Source organism: Ascaphus truei, chromosome 3 (genome assembly GCF_040206685.1).
Source record: "Ascaphus truei isolate aAscTru1 chromosome 3, aAscTru1.hap1, whole genome shotgun sequence".
In the NCBI taxonomy this organism is placed as follows: domain Eukaryota; kingdom Metazoa; phylum Chordata; class Amphibia; order Anura; family Ascaphidae; genus Ascaphus; species Ascaphus truei.
Window position 1 is genome coordinate 355,909,876 of NC_134485.1, and position 20,821 is coordinate 355,930,696.

General features: G+C 42.3%; 1 protein-coding gene across 1 annotated transcript in view; it reads left to right on the forward strand.

Annotated features, from left to right (window-relative positions):
- Positions 1-20,821, forward strand: part of WDFY2 (WD repeat and FYVE domain containing 2) — a 72,625-nt gene that overhangs the window by 27,608 nt on the left and 24,196 nt on the right. Inside the window, exons 3-6 of the mRNA XM_075591995.1 lie at positions 539-612; positions 17,575-17,629; positions 18,642-18,792; positions 19,948-20,060. Coding sequence (XP_075448110.1) covers positions 539-612; positions 17,575-17,629; positions 18,642-18,792; positions 19,948-20,060 — 393 coding nt within the window. The remainder of the gene's footprint in view (positions 1-538; positions 613-17,574; positions 17,630-18,641; positions 18,793-19,947; positions 20,061-20,821) is intronic.

The following is a 20,821-nucleotide window of genomic DNA, read 5'->3' on the forward strand; positions in this document are numbered from 1 at the left end:
AGAGCCGGAACCAAGAGGATAGCATTAGTGACGAGTCATATGCAAGACCATATACATATATGTGCATATTGTATTTTAACTTTGACGTTTAATAAAAGGTAACGTACCATAGGTGGTGCTTTTTTCTGGGGGCTCTTCTAATTTTTAGTTAAACTTACATATATTTTTTGTTTGTTTATTTATTTCGATCTGATGGCACTTTACAGTGAAAGTATATATATATATATATACAGACCTTATATGAAATACAATTTATAAGAGCACCTGATGTAAAAGTAAACAGGTGAAGGAGAAAGCTGCTGCTCATAAAATATGATGTTGCACGAGTCCTCTCCAACATACCCTGCTTTGTGTTGCTGCAGCTTAAACCTGTACACTGCTAGTGGTCCTGCGATGTATTGCAAAGTCTTTCTGGTTGCGAAGTGCGTCAGGGAAGCGAAGCATAATGAAGCTTAGTGAGACTTTCTAGATATTCGGCTTTAGAAACCTGTTAGGAGCTTAGCCCTGTTAATTTCATCAACATGTTCATTTCTTTCAGCTCCATGTTCATGCATGTCTTTTAACCTGGAAACAAGGAGGCTGACCGTAGGTCTAGACAATGGTACAATCTCAGTAAGTACAGTATGAATGCTATTTCTCATTGACACAAAAAGCATGTGTGGTGGTGATGTCTTTGGATGAAGTGAAAGCTGCTTTTTTATTTGCATTGTCCCATTATGTAACAGTGAAGCATGTTAAAAAAACATTGCCCAAAGCAAAGGTGATACAGGAGATACCGTTAAGAAATAAAGACAAGCAAACCTAAGAAGGGAAAATATGTACTAGGAGACTAAGGGCCAAGTTTACTTCCAGCACAGGAAGACCTCTTAAGGTACGTTAACTTTAATGTGCTGTAAGGTGTCTTCCGGAAGGTATCTTATGGAGAAACGCCACTTGGTGAAAATGGCTTTTAACAGCTATGCCAACAGTGCCTACAGCGCATTGTAGTCGATGCACTCTTATGTGTATGGAGAGTGTAGAGAATGGTTATCTATAAGGCGAGACATCCGTTTTAATGTTCCCTGATTCCAGCGTTAGATGATGTACATAGACTTAAATCTTGGATGTTAGAATAGTATCCCTCTTGCAAATAGCTTTTTATGGACTTTAGGCCCTACGTAAATATGTGAACCTCTTTTAACTGTTACTAGTCCCCTCCAAACATTTGGCTGCTTAGAGAATGGACCAAACACATTATAGGCTTCCCTTATTTTCTATTTGCAACCCCTCTCCCCCCCCCCCCCGGGTTTGATTCCTGGTCTCTAATCCCTACCAATTATCAGTACTTAGACCAGCGGTGCACAAACTGGGGGGCGCAAGATTATCCAGGGGGGGCATGGGCGGTTGCAGGGGCCCCGCGCTCTTCCCCCAAGGCATTTAAATTAATGCCGGGGGATCGCGTGAGGCTTCTGCAACTTCACTTACCTTCTGTTTGGCGACGCATTGCCACGGCAACGCGGCGTCATGTGACATCACGTGACCCAGCGGCGGGAGCCGAAGAGAAGGTAAGGGAGGGGGGGGCGCGAGCAGGAGGGGGGGCGTGAGTAGAAAAGATTGCGCACTGCTGACTTAGACCATGACTTTTTGGTGAAACATCCTCCCCTTGTTTATTACTGCTGGTTACAGGGCATGGTAGGGGCTCAGAAGTGAACATGCCAGACTGTTGTGCATACTGACTTTCTTTCTGTTTTGTTCAATCTAATGACTCTTCCATCGTTGGCCACGAAGATAATGAGAAGAAGAAAATGGAAATCTATTCATTTCTATGCAGGAAACTAATGAGTAAAACATTTTCGTTAAGGGTCATACTAAGGAAATCAATGACATGGATAAGTTGTTTTTTTTAATAATTTTTTGCCCACGATGGGATTGCCCCTTTAAGTTCTATTTTCTTAGAGGAGAGGAGCTGCGAGTAGCCAGGAGTCCTGTACAGGCATACCCCGGTTTAAGGACACTCACTTTAAGTACACTCGCGAGTAAGGACATATCGCCCAATCGGAAACGTCAGCTCGCGCATGCGCCTGTCAGCACGTCCTGAACAGCATTACCGACTCCCTACCTGTACCGAAGCTGTGCACAAGCGGGGAGGCTATAGAGCCTGTTACAAATGCGTTATTTACATCAGTTATGCACGTATATGACGATTGCCGTACAGTACATGCATCAATAAGTGGAAAAAAGGTAGTGCTTCACTTTAAGTACATTTTCGCTTTACATACATGCTTTGGACCCAATGCGTACGTTAATGCGGGGTATGCCTGTATATGTATATACTTAGCGGTTTGTTTACTAAAGTCTGCCGCCTGGAAAACTTTGACAAAACCAGTGCGAAAAGGAAAAGGAATCCCATTGGAGTTTATCCTTTTAGCCAATTCGTTTGCACTGATTTTTGTTCAAGTTTTGCAGCTGGGAGACTTCAGTAAATACCCCTTCTTAATATTTATATCTAAAGCAATTCGGTTTTGAATGGTGATATTGGTTAAAAGCGCAGAACAGCAGATGTATGTAAAAGGTTCTGAAGTACAGAAGAACACTTTAGGGCCGTTCTATACTGGTTGCGGCCGTGCGCGCGTGCTTTTTGTTTTTATAGAATCTCAGTGCTGCCAGGCGTCACAGGTACTGTGTGTGTGTGTGTGTGTGTGTGTGTGTGTGTGTGTGTGTGTGTGTGTGAAATAATGGTGTAAATAAGATTATTTTTTTTTAAACAAAAAAAAGTTGAATAAATAAATGTTTTATTTGTTCACTCATTGACACATCCACGCACACATCCACACACACATCCACACACACACATACATACATTTGAGCGCTGGTAGCGGCGCGAAATCATCCCTCCCACCGTCTGTCGGCTCCCTGCCGTGCGTGCGCGCGGCCCTTGTATAGAAGGGCTGGTTGACCTCAGCCATCTATAACTGAAGTGCGCGCGCATGGTGTAGCACGCCCCGGCAGTACAGAACCAGCCTTACATATCATCAGAACCAGTTCTGCTGTGTACGCTGCTGAGCTGCTTTGCCTGTGTGTGTTATGGTGCATTGTCAAAGGTTACTGCACTTACCTAAGAACTGTTTTTAGACAGTAGGTAGTATTGCAGGGAAACAAAGAAGCAACCATACAGTGTATTGTCTTGATAGAGAACCCCTTGTTGAGACTTAACCTAGATAGAATATTATTTTCCCCTCTTTTTGTATGCCCTTATTTGTATTTTTTTATTAGTGTACAGGTGCAGCGGCCATTATTTTAACACTTCACCCAGTGTATACCTCGGAATAGTCATGTCATGGCGCGGGATTGCTTCCAACCGCACCGCCTTCCACGCGAGTGCAGAAAATGGCATTTTAGTGTTCTGGCTTTTAAACACCTGAAATTGACACAGTAGCACAGTACTGTACACATTACAATTCATTCATTTCATTGCATTTAATTGCACACAATCTGTGAAATTCAAACAAAGCAACCGCGATAAACACGTGTGCCTGGGGAGATTGGCCGCGTTCATGCCGTGTGGAGTGCAGCCGCGCACACGAAAACGGCGCCGTGATTTCTTAAAATAATGGCCGCTGCATCTGTATTTCATTCAGGTGTTCAGCAGTATTATAGTGAATATTTTTTTCCTCTTATCGGCTGTCGGGGAGCAGAGGTGGATTGGTGAACTGACCTGTTCGCTCCATTCTGTGTAGAATGGCTGCAGCGTACACTGTAGGTTTGTTCATGTTATGCATTCAAAATATTAATCAAGAAGCTCGCAACTATATACTTCAAAGATATTGCTGTTAGCCGCTACTCTCCTAGATGAGAAATACTGTACGTACTGATTTGTGATAAATTAGTCCATGTCATTCCAGTTGAAAAATACTTGAGTGCAATAGTTTCCTCTCCTGCCTACACACACTCGTGCTATGTTTGTAAAGGAAAGAAAATTATTGCATTTACAAAATGAACTGATTAGTGCAAATTATTCAGAATCTAGAACACCGGTAATTAAAGCAGCTTCATGTGTGCCAAAGCAATCCAACATACTGTGCAATGTAATGAAATAAGTGGCGTAATCCATTGTATTTGTTCACGTACAAAGAACGGTCTAAAGCTGCAGTACTGGTTTTAATGGAAACGAGGTGCAGAGGAGCTGAAATAACTCCCAGCAAATGATGTAAGGCATTTTATATTTAAAAAGTAAAACAAGAGTTAAAAAGTGTCTAAAATGGTCCCCCCCCCTACCACCACCCTGCAACTCCGATCTGCTGTACCCACTGAGCGGCAGGGGGGCGGTCAGATATTATGTATTTGTATTTATAAAATGTTTTACCAGGAAGTAATACACTGAGAGTTACCTCTCGTTTTCAAGTATGTCCTGGGCACAGAGGTATAACAGTACATGGTTACATTAAAAGAACAGGGTTGTACAGACATTTCACAGACATTTCATGTGCAGATATGTAGGGGATCGCAGTTGATTTTAAGGGTTTTCTTGGTAAATTCCCCTCACCCTTCAGACAAGCTCTGCAATAAGCTCCACTCCTCGGGACCCCCCCTTCCTTCCCCCCCCCACAGGTCAGGTTTTCCTGATATCCCTGCTTTAGCGCAGGTGATTGAGCCACCTGTGCTGAAGCTGGGAAATCCTTAAAAACGGACCAGTTGGGGGGTTTGGGTATTGGCATTGAGCACCCCTGTGCTAAAAGAAGGGGATACTCCATTATGATTCTTTGCCAAATCTGCTTGCAAACGTATAAATATCTCGTATTGGTGTACTCGGGCCCTAGAGTCTCACACTAGAATCATCGTTCAACAAATGTGTAGCAAAATTATAAAAATTAACTTGGTCTCGCAGGTAGTAACTGCCCCTGGCAACAAAAAGGGTAAATCACTAAAAAAAATTCCAAGGCACATTTTGAGGACCCACATTTGTTGTCACTTTGAAAATAAGGTAGAAGACAACACTATCCATTTGTACTATGTGCAATATACAGCAATTACATAGTTTACAGAATTCCTTTGAATCCTGTACAAATTATAAAATAAATAACCTGTGGGAAATTCTCCCTCAAAAATAAAGCAAAAACATAAATAAATTAGATAGAGAAAACCAAAGACAAAGGGGGAGAAGTAGCTAAACATAAATCTAAGCACAAATAAAGGTAAAAAGACATGAGGAATGGTGCACTATATTCATTGGCAAAAGAAATCAACGTAAAAAAAAACAAAATGCACCGAGGCTGTCGGGTGTTCCAATTATTTGGGAAATGTAGCATTTAATTTGTATTTAGAAATATCAGTAAAGATATATTTGGAGTAATATCTCTCTCATATACAGATGTAGCCCCTGTAGATTTAATGCTCTCGCTACCGGGGGAACCCGCGGAATTCTGACTGCGGCATCCCCCAGCAGCGTTAAATCTCTCCATTCGGGCTTCCATTTGGAAGAAGGTACCTACTGTACCCTCCCCCAGACAGACCCAGCCTTTATTGCCCCCCAGTGCTGCAGTGGTTTTTTTGCTTGTTTTTCCCACTGTTCTGGGGACAGTAAATCGGACTACATCTGTATGGCCTTCATTATATTGCAAAGAGAAGCTGAACTCGACCATATGCGCTCACGAGAAGACAGTATTCCGGAGCAGCACTCCTGGAATCCTCAAGGGAGACAGGGAAATAATTACAGAATTAAGTGATCAATATTTTATTAAAGGTGGCCACATCCCAATTAAGAAGTACATAAGAAGTGCAGTAATGTGAATTGTTTCATGTAATATAATTACTTTGGTTTATTGATATTTCGCCTTTTATCTACTAAACACACAATCGAGGTAAATGATGCCAAGTATTTGACGTCATGGTTTTCCCATGTGTGCGGCCATGTTCAGTGTCCTGCATCTCTCTCCTGCCTGTCACATCCTGCGATCATTTAGTAACTGCTGCAGGGAGTGTTTATAAATGGTGTGATTTGTAATGTAAAGTAGAGGATGGTTTTATTTAGCATTCAACTTCTTATACCTTAAATTACATCACAAACCTGTTGACTTCCTGTTCTACTTTTGATTAATTTAGACTGAAACAATAAATATTTGCAACTCCATGAGTAATATAGAATAGAAAAATAAGTCTAATCACTATTTACAAAAATATCATCACGAATAGAAATTGTTAGGCCTCGGGCCGCGCTGAGCCGTGCTCATGCTCTGCTTCGCCTGCTCAAGCTGGTGCTTTTTTGCGTCCTGGCAGGCGAGGCTGTGAGCGCGCTTTGGGGGCGGGGGCGGAGGCATGGCGGGAGGCGGGGCTAGTCCCTCGCTCCCATTCGATGTTTGCAGTCACGTCTCCGCTCCCCTCAGCGTGGAAATTTAAACCTGCCTGTCTCCTGAAATTTTCTGAGCCTCCGCACGCATGCGGAAGCGGCTCCTAAAGCCGCGCTGATTACAGATGCAGGGGGTAAGTGCATCTGCTCAGCGCGGCTCAGCGGGCTCAGCGGGGTCTGCTTTACCATGGCCCTGGCCTTACTCAGAGCTTGTAAATAGGAACTGAAAAGTAATTTTAGAGATGCATATTCCCCCCCTTGGATTTCCCAAACAAGCAACACTAGTGTTTCAGGGCACCTTTCCTCAGCCATGTAAAAATATTTTATTTTGTAAGTTTTGATTACATTTATTTTTGTATATTACTCATGGAGTTAGCAAATATTTATTGTTTGAGTGCCAATCTAAATTCATCTTTTGTGTATCTTGAGTGTACCTGTTGGTGAAGGAACCAGATATATACATCAAGTAATGGTGAGTGCAAGTTCCATTATTGAATTTATTTTTTTGCTTTTTGTTAACGTCAAGACTCTTACAAAATAAAGTATAAATAAATTAAAATGATAATGTCTTTTTATAAAGAGAACAAGAAGAGTAGCACTATTTTGATATGGCTTCTGCCTTTTTATGGACATATTCTATATACTCCAAAGCGGAGTACTCCATTGACATCACTATCAATGGCGCCAAACATGTTACAGCAACCAATCTGACACAGGATCCATATCCACGCCCTATAAAATGCCAGGGCCCTCGCATAACACCGGAAGTGAAGGGAGAGTCCACATCCAGTGACTGAAGACTAAGAGACATCAAGAAGAAAAGGTGGGAAATAAATACTTGCCAGTGAAGATTCTACAATCAACAGATGATCAAGAGCTTCCAGCAGATTGCGTGTCCCTCGTCGCACGGCCATGGATGGACAAACACGCGCGCACACACTTCTTTTTTGGTAATCTATTCACCCTTCGATAGAGCTTTGGCCTTTTGGTGAAATTCCACTGAAAGTTGCCTTTGAGTCTACTTCGGCTAACTTTTCACCCTATATAAAATTCCTGATTTATTGGCAGTGTTTTTTTTTTTTTTTAATTATTTTTTTCTTTTTTTCTTTTTAAACCTCCTGGAGTATATTTAACATGTCCCTTTAATGTGATGTATTAAATGTATTTTTGTAGATTTTGGTATGTCTAAATTATATATTGTTTGTTTTTGAGACCCTTCATGAATATATATACCTATACCTGGTTTTCACTAACAACTTTTCTCTCTGATTTCTCCCTTTCCCCCTTTCCTCTCTCTGACCATCACCTCATCTCATTACCTCTCTTTCGGTTATCCATCGCCATCTAACCCGCGTTTCTGCAGAAACCTGCACTCTTGTAACCTACCAGCCTTTGATTCCGCTTTACGCTTCTCCCTCTCCTCTCTCAGTTCTGCTCCAGACCCTAACAACCTCGTCAGGAACTACAACTCTGCCTTATCCTCTTCTCTTGATCTACATGCCCCGCTTTCTCTCTGCCGTCCTCGCCCTTCTAACCCCAGACCCTGGCTAAATTCCCACACGCGCATGCTGCATTCCTCCATTTGTTCCTCTGAAAGCCTCTGGAGGAAATCTCACACTTTTGCAGACTTCCATCACTACACATTTATGCTATCCTGTTTCAACTCTGCCTACTCTCAGGCTAAACAAACCTACTTTTCTTCACTAATCAACACACAAGTCTAACCCACGCCAACTCTTCTCTGTCTTTGACTGTCTACTCAGACCACCCTCCGCTGCCTCTTTTTCCTCCATCTCACCTCAGGACTTTGCTGACTATTTTAAGGAAAAGGTGGAATCTATATGTATCCTCCTCCCATCCTACACCTCTTCCTAACTCTCCTGTATTCCTTGACTCTTTTTCCGCTTTCTCAGAGGAGGATGCGTAATTGCTGATCTCCTCTTCTCCCTCTACCACCTGCCCTCTTGACCCCATTCCCTCCCATCTCCTAAAACCTCTTGCTCCTAGTATAATCCCTACGCTCACACACAGTTTAAACTCCTCCCTCTACTATGGTACCTTTCCCTCTTCCTTCAAACATGCAACAGTTATACCATTACTCAAAAACAGCAAGCTTGACCCCACTTATCTTTCTATCGGCCTGTCTCCCTCCTGCCTTTTGCCTCTAAACTCCTTGAACATCTTGTATTCTCTCACTTGCTCCATTTTCTCAACACCTATTTTCTCCTAGACCCTCTACAATCTGGCTTCCCCACTGCTCACTCGATTGAAACAGCCCTCACTAAAATAACTAATGATCTCCATGCTGCCAAAGACAGAGGTCATTTCACTCTGCTCATATTACTCGAGCTCTCTGCAGCATTTGATAACGTGGACCACCCTCTTCTCCTTCACATGCTCCATACTCTTAGTATGCGTGACAAAGCTCTATCCTGGATCTCCTGTTACCTCTCCTATCGTACTTTCAGTGCCTCTTCTGCTAACACCTCCTCCTCCTCTATCGATCTCTTTGTGGGGTACCCCAGGGCTCTGTCCTGGGACCTCTTCTCTTTTCTCTGTACACACTCTCTCTAGGTGACCTAATCACATTTCTTGGGTTTAAATATCAACGCTATGCTGATGACGCACCCATTTACTTTTTAACCAATGACCTTACACCTGCTGTACAGACCAAAGTTTCTGAATGTCTCTCTGCGATATCATCCTGGATGGCCGTCCGCTGATTTAAACTTAACATGGCAATAACAGAGCGCCAAACTTTTGCCACATTTGCAAGACCCATAATAGTTTTTAAAAAAAATTCTCAATGAAAAGATTAATATTCAGCACAAGGCTATTTGGTGACTCATTTAAAAAGCTGCACTTTGAAAGGAAAGGTATGCAGAGATATATCAAGTAATGAAACCCAATCTCTTCTAACTCCTCCCCCCTCCTTTATGAGAGACGTTTCACTGGTGTTTGTTTTGTTTTCCTCTGGATCCATGTTTAACTCCTTTTTTTGTTTTGTTAAACCCTATAATTATATTGTGAAATTCTGCGGAACCCCAACCATGTCTAATAGCACGTCCTGAGATCAGATGCATTGTAAGGAATACAAACCCTCTCTACTAGCGTGTCTGAGATCAGATGCATTGTAAGGAACCCTAACCCTCTCTAATAGCGTGTCTGAGATCAGATGCATTGTAAGGAATACAAACCCTCTCTACTAGCGTGTCTGAGATCAGATGAATTGTAAGGAACCCCAATTCTCTCTAATAGCACGTGTAACACCTTGTTAGAAATCTCTAGTCCGTATTGGTCCCAGTAGGCAGTGTAGGGGTTAATCCCTTGCATGGCCTGTATTATTGCCTTTTAGTATTTAATGTGTTTCTCTTTAAAGATACTACTGTGATAGATTGTTGACCACGCCCCCTGGGTATAAACGGTGGGGATCCACCATTTTGTAGCCAGACCCCATCTAACATCTAAGAGGATCACCTTGACATCTAGAGTGATTGAGGGAGGTCTCCCAGCTATCCTGGCTGGCCTTTAGGACACTTTTTATTTCTGTTTTAGCATAGGGACAGTATCCCAGTATTAGGGGCTCCCAAGGAAAAGGAACCAAGGCAATTATACTACAAGAGGGAGTAGTCTCCATCACAGGACTTGGAAGAGGCCTTGGTTGGCTGGTGACAATTCCTGACTATAGGATAGTGGCTTTGTATCAAGCAGGGCAAAAGGCTCTTTATAGAGATGAGCCACTATGTGACTCGTAGTGCTATGAGCTGGAAGAACCTTTTTGGATATGCTAAACCCTGTCCTGTTGCATAAGAGTTGTGCCTCTTATAGAATGTATAAATGCATATGAAGTGTTCCAAGTTAATAAACCCAGTTGAAAAGTTCCTGGCGCCCTGTACAATTATTATTGATTCCATCATACTCCTCATACAAGCCGGCGCGGATCTGCGGTATCTACCCTGAGATGAAAACCCGTCCTGTTTATGAAACTAGGTAAATCGCTGAGCACTTACACCCTTTATTCAGCTCCCAAACCTGTTTAAAAACCTCTTTTTCACTACCCCCTGTCCCTCTGATCTAGTTCTATTCCATTTATTTTGCTCTTTGTAGGCACATTTCTTGAGCTGCATGCAAAGAATACCTGGAGCAACAAGATCTACCAGCAGAAACCGTGACTCAACTAATACAATTTATATTGCCACGCAACTACTTTTCCATTCAATCAGGGCATCTACCGCCAAAGGAAAACGAATGGCACCACCTGTTTATGGCAACATTAGAAGTGCATTACATGTCTACCAGCCACACACACACCGTGGTTTTCCTTCGCTTTATAGATGATATCATTATTTGAACTGCTAGCTAACAGGACTTTTTAAAATTCAATTAAAATCTTTAATGCATGCCACCCAACGATCAACATTAAACACGGGCATTCCCACATGCAAATCAATTGTCTGGACACTACAATCCTCATAGAGGACAATTGAATACAGACATCCCTGTACTGCAGACCAGCTCACCTACCTTACAACCCAGACACACTAAACATTCGATTATTTACAGCCGCTTCTGATGAACATCTTTAATTAAAAAAAATGGAGGGACATCATTAACCAGGGATACAACCCCAGGACTACAGACAACCAAACCCACATATACACTTGTATACCCAGAAAAAACTCTAGGACTATAAACAAAAACAAAGTGCCACTAATATAGGCACCACTGCGTAAAGCAGACGTGGGTACCTATATTTAAAAAAGGGAGTTATATCACTTCCGGGGAATTACAGATCTGTAAGCCTGATATTAATAGTGGCGAAGCTACTTGAAGGTTTAATACGGGATAATATTCAGGAATACCTATTGGATAACAAAATTATTATTAATAGTCGGCATGGATTTATGAAGGATAGGTCGTGCCAAACTAACCAAATTAATTTCTTTGAGGATGTAGATGTAGCCCTGTTTCCTTCTGAATACAGTATTCCACCAATGCTGTCTAACCTGTTGGCTCGCAGGGCCTAAGCCTCTGCCACGGAGAGCCTGGGGCAATGTATATGTGGGGGTAATCTCTTACCAGGTGCAGCGCCTCCACCTGCGATGGCTCCCCGCAGAGCGGGAGTTGTTCCTCACAGGACAATAATACAGTACTACTCACAGCATGTAAAAGAAACAGTAGCTTTACTAGCGGTAACCATGCATATATCATTCCTATCAATGTTACTCTTCAATGAAACACAATAACTAACGCGTCTCGCAGGACGTGACCCTTCACCGCGTTCCCACACCGTGTCCAACACCCCACACCATAAACCCCCAAGGTGAATGTATGTGTGTGACTGCGCAGCCATTATATGGACAGTGTTATAGTTGGTGCACTTTATTGGATGTTACCTGCCGAGCGCTCCTGTGCTCGGGCCTGCAAACGGTCTTCACAAAGGATCCGACGACGTGGGGCTGTCTATGATGTCCTCCGGGCTGATCCCACCCGGCGACTGATGGTACTTCTGGAGAGGTCTGGTCCCAAACCTCTGGGATGCAGCTGTGAGCGTCTCTGTGTCCCTAGCTCCACACACTAACGTGACAGGTTCGTATTCTAGGGCCAGTCCCTAAATTAACTAGACTTGACTGGGACTCAGGGCCTATCTGGGCCTGGGGGTATGCGGGCCTAGTGTAGAGGCTACTTGCCTCTCTACACACTGAGCTCCTACCTCTTATATAAATGTATACCTTGTTCATTTATGTAACTGTATTTGTAACCATGTATTATTTGTTTTACTCTGTGCCCAGGACATACTTGAAAACGAGAGGTAACTCTCAATGTATTACTTCCTGGTAAAATATTTTATAAATAAATAAATAAATCTTCCCCTTCCCAGTCTTCTCTGCCCAACATGCTCCCTTGCGCAACCTCTCCCTGCTCGGTCTCTTCGCCCTATTGGCTCCCGACCATCACCTGGTCCTGCTGAGGATCATGGGACTTGTAGTCCCCTGCTCTAAACCTCCTCTGGTTGGTCAGTGTTTCGCGCGCTCGCGCAACCACTCGCTGCGCATGCGCGACCTCTCTGGTGTCGCCGTTGCCTACGGGACTACTGCGCATGCGCAAATACAGAAATGGCAGCGCCCTGGACGCATGGGCCGCCGGGAACCTCCGGTGCACCGGAGCGCTCCCTGCGCCTTCCCTAACTCTCTCACCACAACAGAGATAAGTCAGTCTGGGGGACCTGCTTACATACAGATTGTAGCAAGACTTGCTGTTTTCGGTGCCACGGTCGGGCGCAGTCCAACGGCCCCCATTTAAACTGTAAGCACCCCGGGAGGATGTTTCTCAATGGGAGCCCCAGAATGAAAATATATATAATTTTTTTTTAAATATCTTTCATTGGGTCAAATCTTTTTGGACTGTATTTTAGTGAAATGTATGCTTTAATAATAAAAGTAGTTTTAATCCGTATCCCCTAGTGCCAACACTGAATGCTATAACATCATGCAACTAAAACACACTCCAATAATATGAGCTGACTGTTTGAGAAGCACTGACTAATTAATGAGGCTTTCAGTATGTGGTTGGCCTGCATCTGTATCCTTTCAAGAACCTCAACGTGAGGTATCAGTCCTTGGAGACGATTGAGAAATTCAGGGCCATATTTAAGTGCTAGAAAGCCTTGAGGCATCTTATTTATTATTTTTGTGTCATTTATTAAATGTGCTGTCAAATTAATGCATTTAACGTATTCAGTTGTGGTAATAATATAGCAAACAAAGGGTTTACTTTCATTTTAACCATACCTATTTTTTTCTGTCTCCTGTGAGGGCACCTGGGTTAACTTGGTTTTTGCATTAATGGACCAATAAAACCATATGTTTATAATAGTAACCTGAAATCTCACAGCCATTCCTTGCTAGACTGGATTCTCTCCTCAAATCCCATCAGAATCCAATCCTCTGGCACCCTTCCTGACATTTTCAGTGACCATGCAATAGTGTACTGTGTAAGGAAAATCAAACCACCCAAATCAAGCCCTAAAGTTCTCCTCACTAGAACATTTAGAAACATGAACCCACAACAGTTTCTGGATGACCTTACCAACTGCTCTTGGTACAGAATCCACTTAATTCCCGACCCTGATTCTGCGCTCGACTATTTCCAATCCGAGTTCTTAAAACTCTGCGATACCCATGCTCCACTATGCAGAATAAGAGTACGGGGGCCCACCTTCCGTGGGTTACAACTGGCCTTATAGCACTCTACCATTTCACGGATGGCTTGTGGAAAAGCTACAAAATAACTGGCATTAACAAGGATCTTAATAACTACAAGTGCCTCCGGAATATGTGCACAAGGCAAACAAGGCATGCAAAAGCACAATATTACTCTGACAATCTTCACCAGATTACATTATACCCAGCTAAATTCTGGAAGGTTTTAAACAATATATTCCAGCCTTCTAGCCATCAACAACCAAGTAATATCACTAAGGAGGATATTACTCTGACAAATCCCACTGACATTGCAAATGCATTCAATGATTACTTTGTGGGGTGTGCTACTATCTTATTAGCAAAACCCAAACCGCAAACACGAACCTCATTCTGAGAGTACCACTATAGCCCCACCTCCTCCCAACACTGCCCACAATTTTCAATTTGTCCCAGTATCCAAACAGGAGATTACACAAGCGCTCCTCAAACTAAAACTAAGCAGCCAATGTGGACCTGATTTACTGCAATCTACGTTCCTACGACTTGGTGCCCCGGCCATTGCCAAATGAATTGCTTCCATAGTCAACTCTATTCTGTCTGCAGGCCATATCCCTAAGACCTGGAAAACTGCCAGAGTTGTCCCAATCTTCAAAAGTGTGGACAAAAACATGGTCTCAAACTACAGGCCAATCTCTCTTCTCCCAATACTATCCAAAGTCAAGGAAAAATGTGTTCACTCCCAATTAAGCGATTTACTATACCAAGACAAATTTCCCTTGCCAATTCCAATCTGGCTTTCATCATAAACACTCCACGGTAACTACCCTGCTAAAAGTTTGCATTGAAATCCAGTGTGAAATGGAACAGGGACAACTCACTGGTACAATCTATAAGGAAGGGTAAGTGCAAACAAAGTACAGGGGGATAAGGTGGTGTGTTTCGGATAGCTTCTTGTTATGTGAAGGAGTTGGCTTGGAGGAAGTAATAAAGATTATGCGGAGGTAGAGCTGAGAGAGGAGGGTAATGTGCAGAGAGGCAGGAGATGGAATTGCTTCAATCACACTGTGGGGAGGGCTGGGGGGTGATCCTGTAGACGGGGACAGGCCAAACGTGGTGGAGTGGAGCGGGGAGCTGGCGGCCATGAACAGCGGAGGCGAGTGTAGGTGAGTCCAAGGAAACGGGGTGGCACTGGGGTCAGGAGGCGGCGGGGGGGGGAGCGAGAGTGCCGGTGTGTGCGGGCTGTGACATGTGGCAGGAGGCGCGTGCAAGCGGCATGTGCTCCCCCGCGGATCTGAGGCTGGAGGCAGCGTGTTGTACGGGTGAGGGGGGTGGTGTGGTACGGGTGAGGGGGGTGGGCTGCCCCCGGCCGTCCGTTCCGCCCCTTCCCGGCCGTCCGTTCCGCCCCCGACCGTCCGTTCCGCCCCCGGCCGTCCGTTCCGCCCCCTCCCGGCCGTCCGTTCTGCTGCTTGGTCCCGGCCGGTTGAGGCGGGGGGCGCCGGGGTGTGAGGCGGTGGGAGGCACCGGGGTGAGGGAGGGGAGGCGCAGGGGTGTGAGGCGGCGGTTTACGCGGGAGGTGGTGTGTGTGTGGTGGTGCGTGTGTGGTGGTGTGTGTGTGGTGGTGTGTGTGCGTGTGTGTGTGGCACTTGGGTGAGGTGGCAGTTGGGTGACGTCATAGAGCCACCAATCTGATTGGCCAGAGGCTGGACCAATCACATTCACCACATCTAGTTTCAACCCCACAACTTTCGAATATATATATATATGTATATGTGTATATATATATATATATATGTATATATATATATATGTATATGTATATATGTATATATATGTATATATGTATATGTATATATATATATATATATATATATATATATATGTATGTATATATATGTATATGTATATATATATGTATATTTATATATATATATATATATATCTGATGCCAAATTATAAATATATGATGTGAATCAAAAATATATTAAAATTGTATATAGATAAACTAGTGATAAAACAGATGGAAAACATATATCAAATGATAAAACATATATAATAAAAAGTCCAAGATAGAAAACCATACAAAGTGAAGTCCACTGAATAAATGGTCAAAAAATGTAAAAATATATATAAACTCTTGGGGCACATATCAGGATACCAGCAGCCTTCTTTGTGGCCACAACGACCTCCCTTCACAAACCTGCATAGAAAGAAAAGAAAAAGCGCCCGATCCTAGTGCATTATCACTACAGAATGTTTAATATTTTTCAACAGTCACGATTAAAAACTCACAAACAAAGAAGTAATTTAGGCGGTTTATGAGATCAATACTCATGCTCCCATCGTGGTGGTATAGCTCCGCTCTTCTGCTCCGACTCGTCTGTGCGGTCCGTCCCGAGCTCCCGTCCAGCAGGAACTCCCAGTGGCGTCAGCTGCTAGACAGTCCTCCGGCAACAAGCAGCGAGTCAAAATAATTCCGGGCAGGAAACGTTTTAGATGGGTTAGCTGATTCCCTGAGTACTTCTGTATAGGTGTGGGTATAATTAACAATCTTCGTTCACAGCACCTTGGTGTTAACAAATAGCCCTACGCGTTTCTTCAGATAGACTGATTTCTTATCAGAGGTGTTTGTGAGCAGAGATTGCTAATACCAGACATGGATATCTATCTATCTATCTATCTATATATATATATATATATATATATATATCTTGCACATTGTTCTGTCTCTCCCAATGCTTGTGCAGCTGTCGGACAGTGAGTACGATTTTAATAGATTGTACAGAATGTGCAAAGATTCTGGGCATGGACATTCTAATGAAGTATAAAAGTTCCCCTAACCCCTCCGCTGCCAGAGAGACCTGTGCTATGTTTTGGTCAGGTAACAATGAGTTGCTGGCCACTCTTGACAGCAGAGGACTCAACTCAGGCTGTTGACAACAACACAATAGAGCAGACAAAAGCTTGAATGTTCTGTTTGAAGCAAAATCCACCTCACTATATCTTCTAAATGAGCAAACTGTACGTGTACACAGTATCGCCTCTTGGAAGGCAGTCTCATTCTAGTACTTGTCCCCTATATTATTTTTGTTAGTTTGTTAACTTTTCAAAATGGACTCGGGCAAGGGCATGTAAACCGCAGGGCCCAGTAAGAACTATATTGAATTGTGTGTGATTTCAGAGCCTGCTATAAAGAATAACAGTATAAATAAAGTATATTTCATTAGAATTCTCTGCAACAAACAAACGGATTGTTTGTAAAATAATGATGTTGACCAAATATAATGGTAGCAGTTTAATTGTGTGCAATTTAGAGTTTGGTGTAATATTGAAGAGTGCTTCATTCTAGTTATTGAGACTTTTATATGAAATAAATGTTCAACTAAGGTTCATTACCACTGATCTATTGCATTATAGATTGTATGTCGTGTTAGACATGGTTGAGCAAATGAGAGAGAAAACGTGTTAGCACGTTAGAAAGATACTGGTGACAAGTGCAGAAAATATAGATTACAATGTGGATTGAAAACTCTCTGGGGCAGGGATTTCCTTTCCAATTCTCTGATTTTGTTTGTTGCACTTATTGTATTACTTCTCCCGGTATTGTCCCTTTTGTATAGTGCCAAGTACACAGTGGGTGCTATATAAATAAAGATAAACAGACTTATATATATAGGTGTGTGTGTGTGTGTATATGTATATATATGTATGTGTATATATATGTATGTATGTATGTATATATATGTGTGTATGTGTGTATGTATATATATATATATATATATATATATATATATATATATATACACACACACACACACACACACACACACACACACACACACACACACACACACACACATATACATACATATACATACACATTTCGTTAGCCACAGAACGGTATCATCTATTTATTTTTTTATTATATTTAATGTTTCGAGTCCAAAAATGTCTATCCTGTAGGTGGCCAGGAGTACAGCTACATGCAATAACTTGCCTATATAGTTCTATAACTTCTGTGATAAAGTTGTTGTGTTTTTTTCATTTTAGGAGTTTCTTTTATCAGAAGATTATAACAAAATGAACCCAGCAAAGACTCACTTAGGTAAGAGGTAAAATGAGGTGAATGATGTATTCGTTTTCCCCGAGGGCAGCTTGAAAGGGTTCACAAGACAGACTGCATGTTTCACAGCTATTATTGTGGTATATCCCAATGTTAATTTGAGGCTCTACAATGCATCAATAAAATTGTATGGATAATCAAAGCCACAGAATATATTGTGCTGCATGTTTATTGATTACATAATGCTCAAAGGGTTTATTTCTATGGGTCCGATAGCATTCGGTGTTCCCAATTACTGAAATGGCCGCCGCTGTCATGTGACTGCTATTGAAAGTTGTCACGTGACCGTACTGTGCCGGAGGGGCTGTGGCACTCGGGCACCACGACCCCTCCAGGATTCAAAGGGTTAAAGGAGCATTTAATAAAATTAGAATTGTACTATTTATTACCTGAACTGGAGTCTCCCAAGAGGAGGGCCTTGCTGGCCTTGGCATAAGAAGCCTCCATTCTGGAGTTATTCTCGGACCCAGCAAGCAAAAATGGCGCCACAACATTACCTTAATATTACCTCTTAGAGATGTAGATAATTTTATTCAGTTTTTGTGGTGTATATCTTTGTGCCGCAGCAGGTAAGCACCTAATTCATACGTTAAAAAAATGTAATACATTACAAAAAAAGTCCCTGAGAGGAATTGTTGCATTAAAGGATTTTTTCAAAATTTCAGTCCACAACATCCTTCAAGAAGATGGATTTAAAGCATATCTCTTCTTACGATCAGGTGGCTCAAATTCAATTCTAACGGGAAATAACCTGCATCTGTTTTTCTGTTCTTGAATCCTGTTGAAACAGTGGATTAAATCACACTTTTATTGGAGTTCGTGTTTTTTTTTACATTCAATGTGCAGTTCTGGTACAGGAAGTGGGACCAAAGAGGTGGCCAGGATGTAAACATTTCCTTCGCCGTTCCCTGTGCAGAGAGTTGGTGTGAATGCAGGGATTCCTTTAACCTTGTTTTGTTTTTCTCTCTTTCTTCTCTTTTTTTTTCCCACACAGCACACCAGAGCAGAGTAACAATGGTTTTATTCATTCTGGAGATGGAATGGGTGTTGAGCACTGGACAAGACAAGCTTTTTACTTGGCATTGCTCAGAGAGTGGGCAGCGGTTGGGAAACCATCGCACTGCAGCCTGTGCTTCATGTCTACAGTATCCTTTCAGTGTGTAAACAGGCTTTAATCCCTTGCCATTGAATGCATGCCTGTTGTGTTCCCCAATCACCATCTTGTTTCCACATGTTGGAGCTGCTCTGGAGTAATTATTTCTGTGGCTGTGACCCTCAGATTTTATAGAGTTCCGCACATTGACTAGAGTGTGGACCAATTTATAAAAATGCATAGCTGTGTTAGCACAATATAAGACTACCTTCTGTATATCTGAGTGTTTTAAATTGCCAAGGGATCATTCATGCCATCCAACTGTAGCTATTAAACACACATAAGGAACAGGCAGTCCCAGACATTACAAGGGAATTAGGGTCGTGAAACCAAAATGTAAAAACAATTACAAATGAAAGGTAGCCGGGAGCGAACATAGAATCAGGTTCTACAGCACAAAATGACCCAGAGGCTGGGAAGAGCCCTCTGAATTAGAGTATAAATGTCGGGCTCTCTGGAGAGATAATTAGCTATGTGCTGGTATATACATTTAGAGAGGTGGAGATACTTTGTTACTCAGTAGATTTAAATAGGAGGAGTAGAAGCACATTGTCACTTTATCAAACTCCTGTGAATAATTGTATACAAGAGGTAAGTGCAGAATGATACCGAAGTGGGTTAAATATGGTGCGTAGTATTCACACTGCTCATGGTGTGGGTGAAGATATATATAGTCACACACACACACACACACACACGCCCCCCCTTAGTTATATAGATCAGTGCTGATAATGAGAACAACTGGGGAGCAAACACTAAAATCTGGACAAAAAAGATGCCTGCCTTGATCTTCCAAACCTAAGAGTCCAGTGCCAGAGTGTACTTAGTTTGTGCAGTGAGAAAACACCCTCGTTCACAAAGTTAATTGCCGAAAACGTCTGCACACAAAACAAATATGAGGAATAACTTACATTTGTTTTTCATTGTTAAAGAAGTTACTAAAATGATCATTTTGCAAACATTTTCAAAATGTTTGTTAATTATAAGTTTCCCCTGTATTTTAATTGTAATGATTTCAGTATTCCTTTCCTTAATCGATTTTTCGTTTTTGCTCATTCACACGGACTTTTGCAAATCCCGGTTGGCCGGGATTACATTACGTTACATTATCTTCCTATTTTCATTGTCCTTAACATTAGTATGATAGATTTGATGTGGACACCAGGCATGCATTTGTTGGTGACCATTCTGGGCAAGTTACGATTCTTAAACTTGAACAAGAGACCTGTAGCCTCATCACCACGTTTAAGGGACATACAGGTGAGTCTGGTCTTCTACTTTAATTCCCCCACGTACTTAGAAAAATAAAATCTGAGTTGAGCAGTAAGTTACAAATGTAAAATGCTTCTCTAATTCATATTTTGATTTCTTAACGTGCTCTTAATTTGTTTAACTCGGTTGATGTCATATTTGTTGTTTGTCGACCATGGGTAATCTGTAAGCACTGTAGCACGTTAAAACATTGTTGAAAGAACTTTCATGCTGCCCAGGAGAGTGTTTACGGATCGTCTACGAGTGTCTCCTCTTCAGATGTTTCAAGTTCATCTATGCTTCTCCCAGAAGTTCTTATAATTGGTGGTAATGGAGGTGGATCATTTCAGGAATATCTGACTAAAAACACCTGTAACTCTCCTTGCCCGGCTCTAAAGAAGTTTACATTGAATTGAACTATAGACATGGCTATGCTCAGTCTCATACCTGTTCAGGGTGCTGGGTCGGTGCAGGCTGGGTGTGGATATGCAAATAGAATAAGGAACCATTATAGTACAAAAAGAGCTTCATTCACATCCGTTTATAAGGCTCGCCATACAAGGACATACTTAATGATAGACTTTAACTGGTGACAAATCATAAAATTATCTGCGCTGCTTCCCCTATTAGCTCTCGCTTCTGCTCTGCAGATGTACAGGACTTATGCTTGTTTCCCTTCGTATTGGTTAGGCCTGGGACATAGTCATTTTATCAGTGCGGAGGTGCGCTGAGGCTCTTCCCTGGTCTTACATAGTGCGCCATCCGTGGGC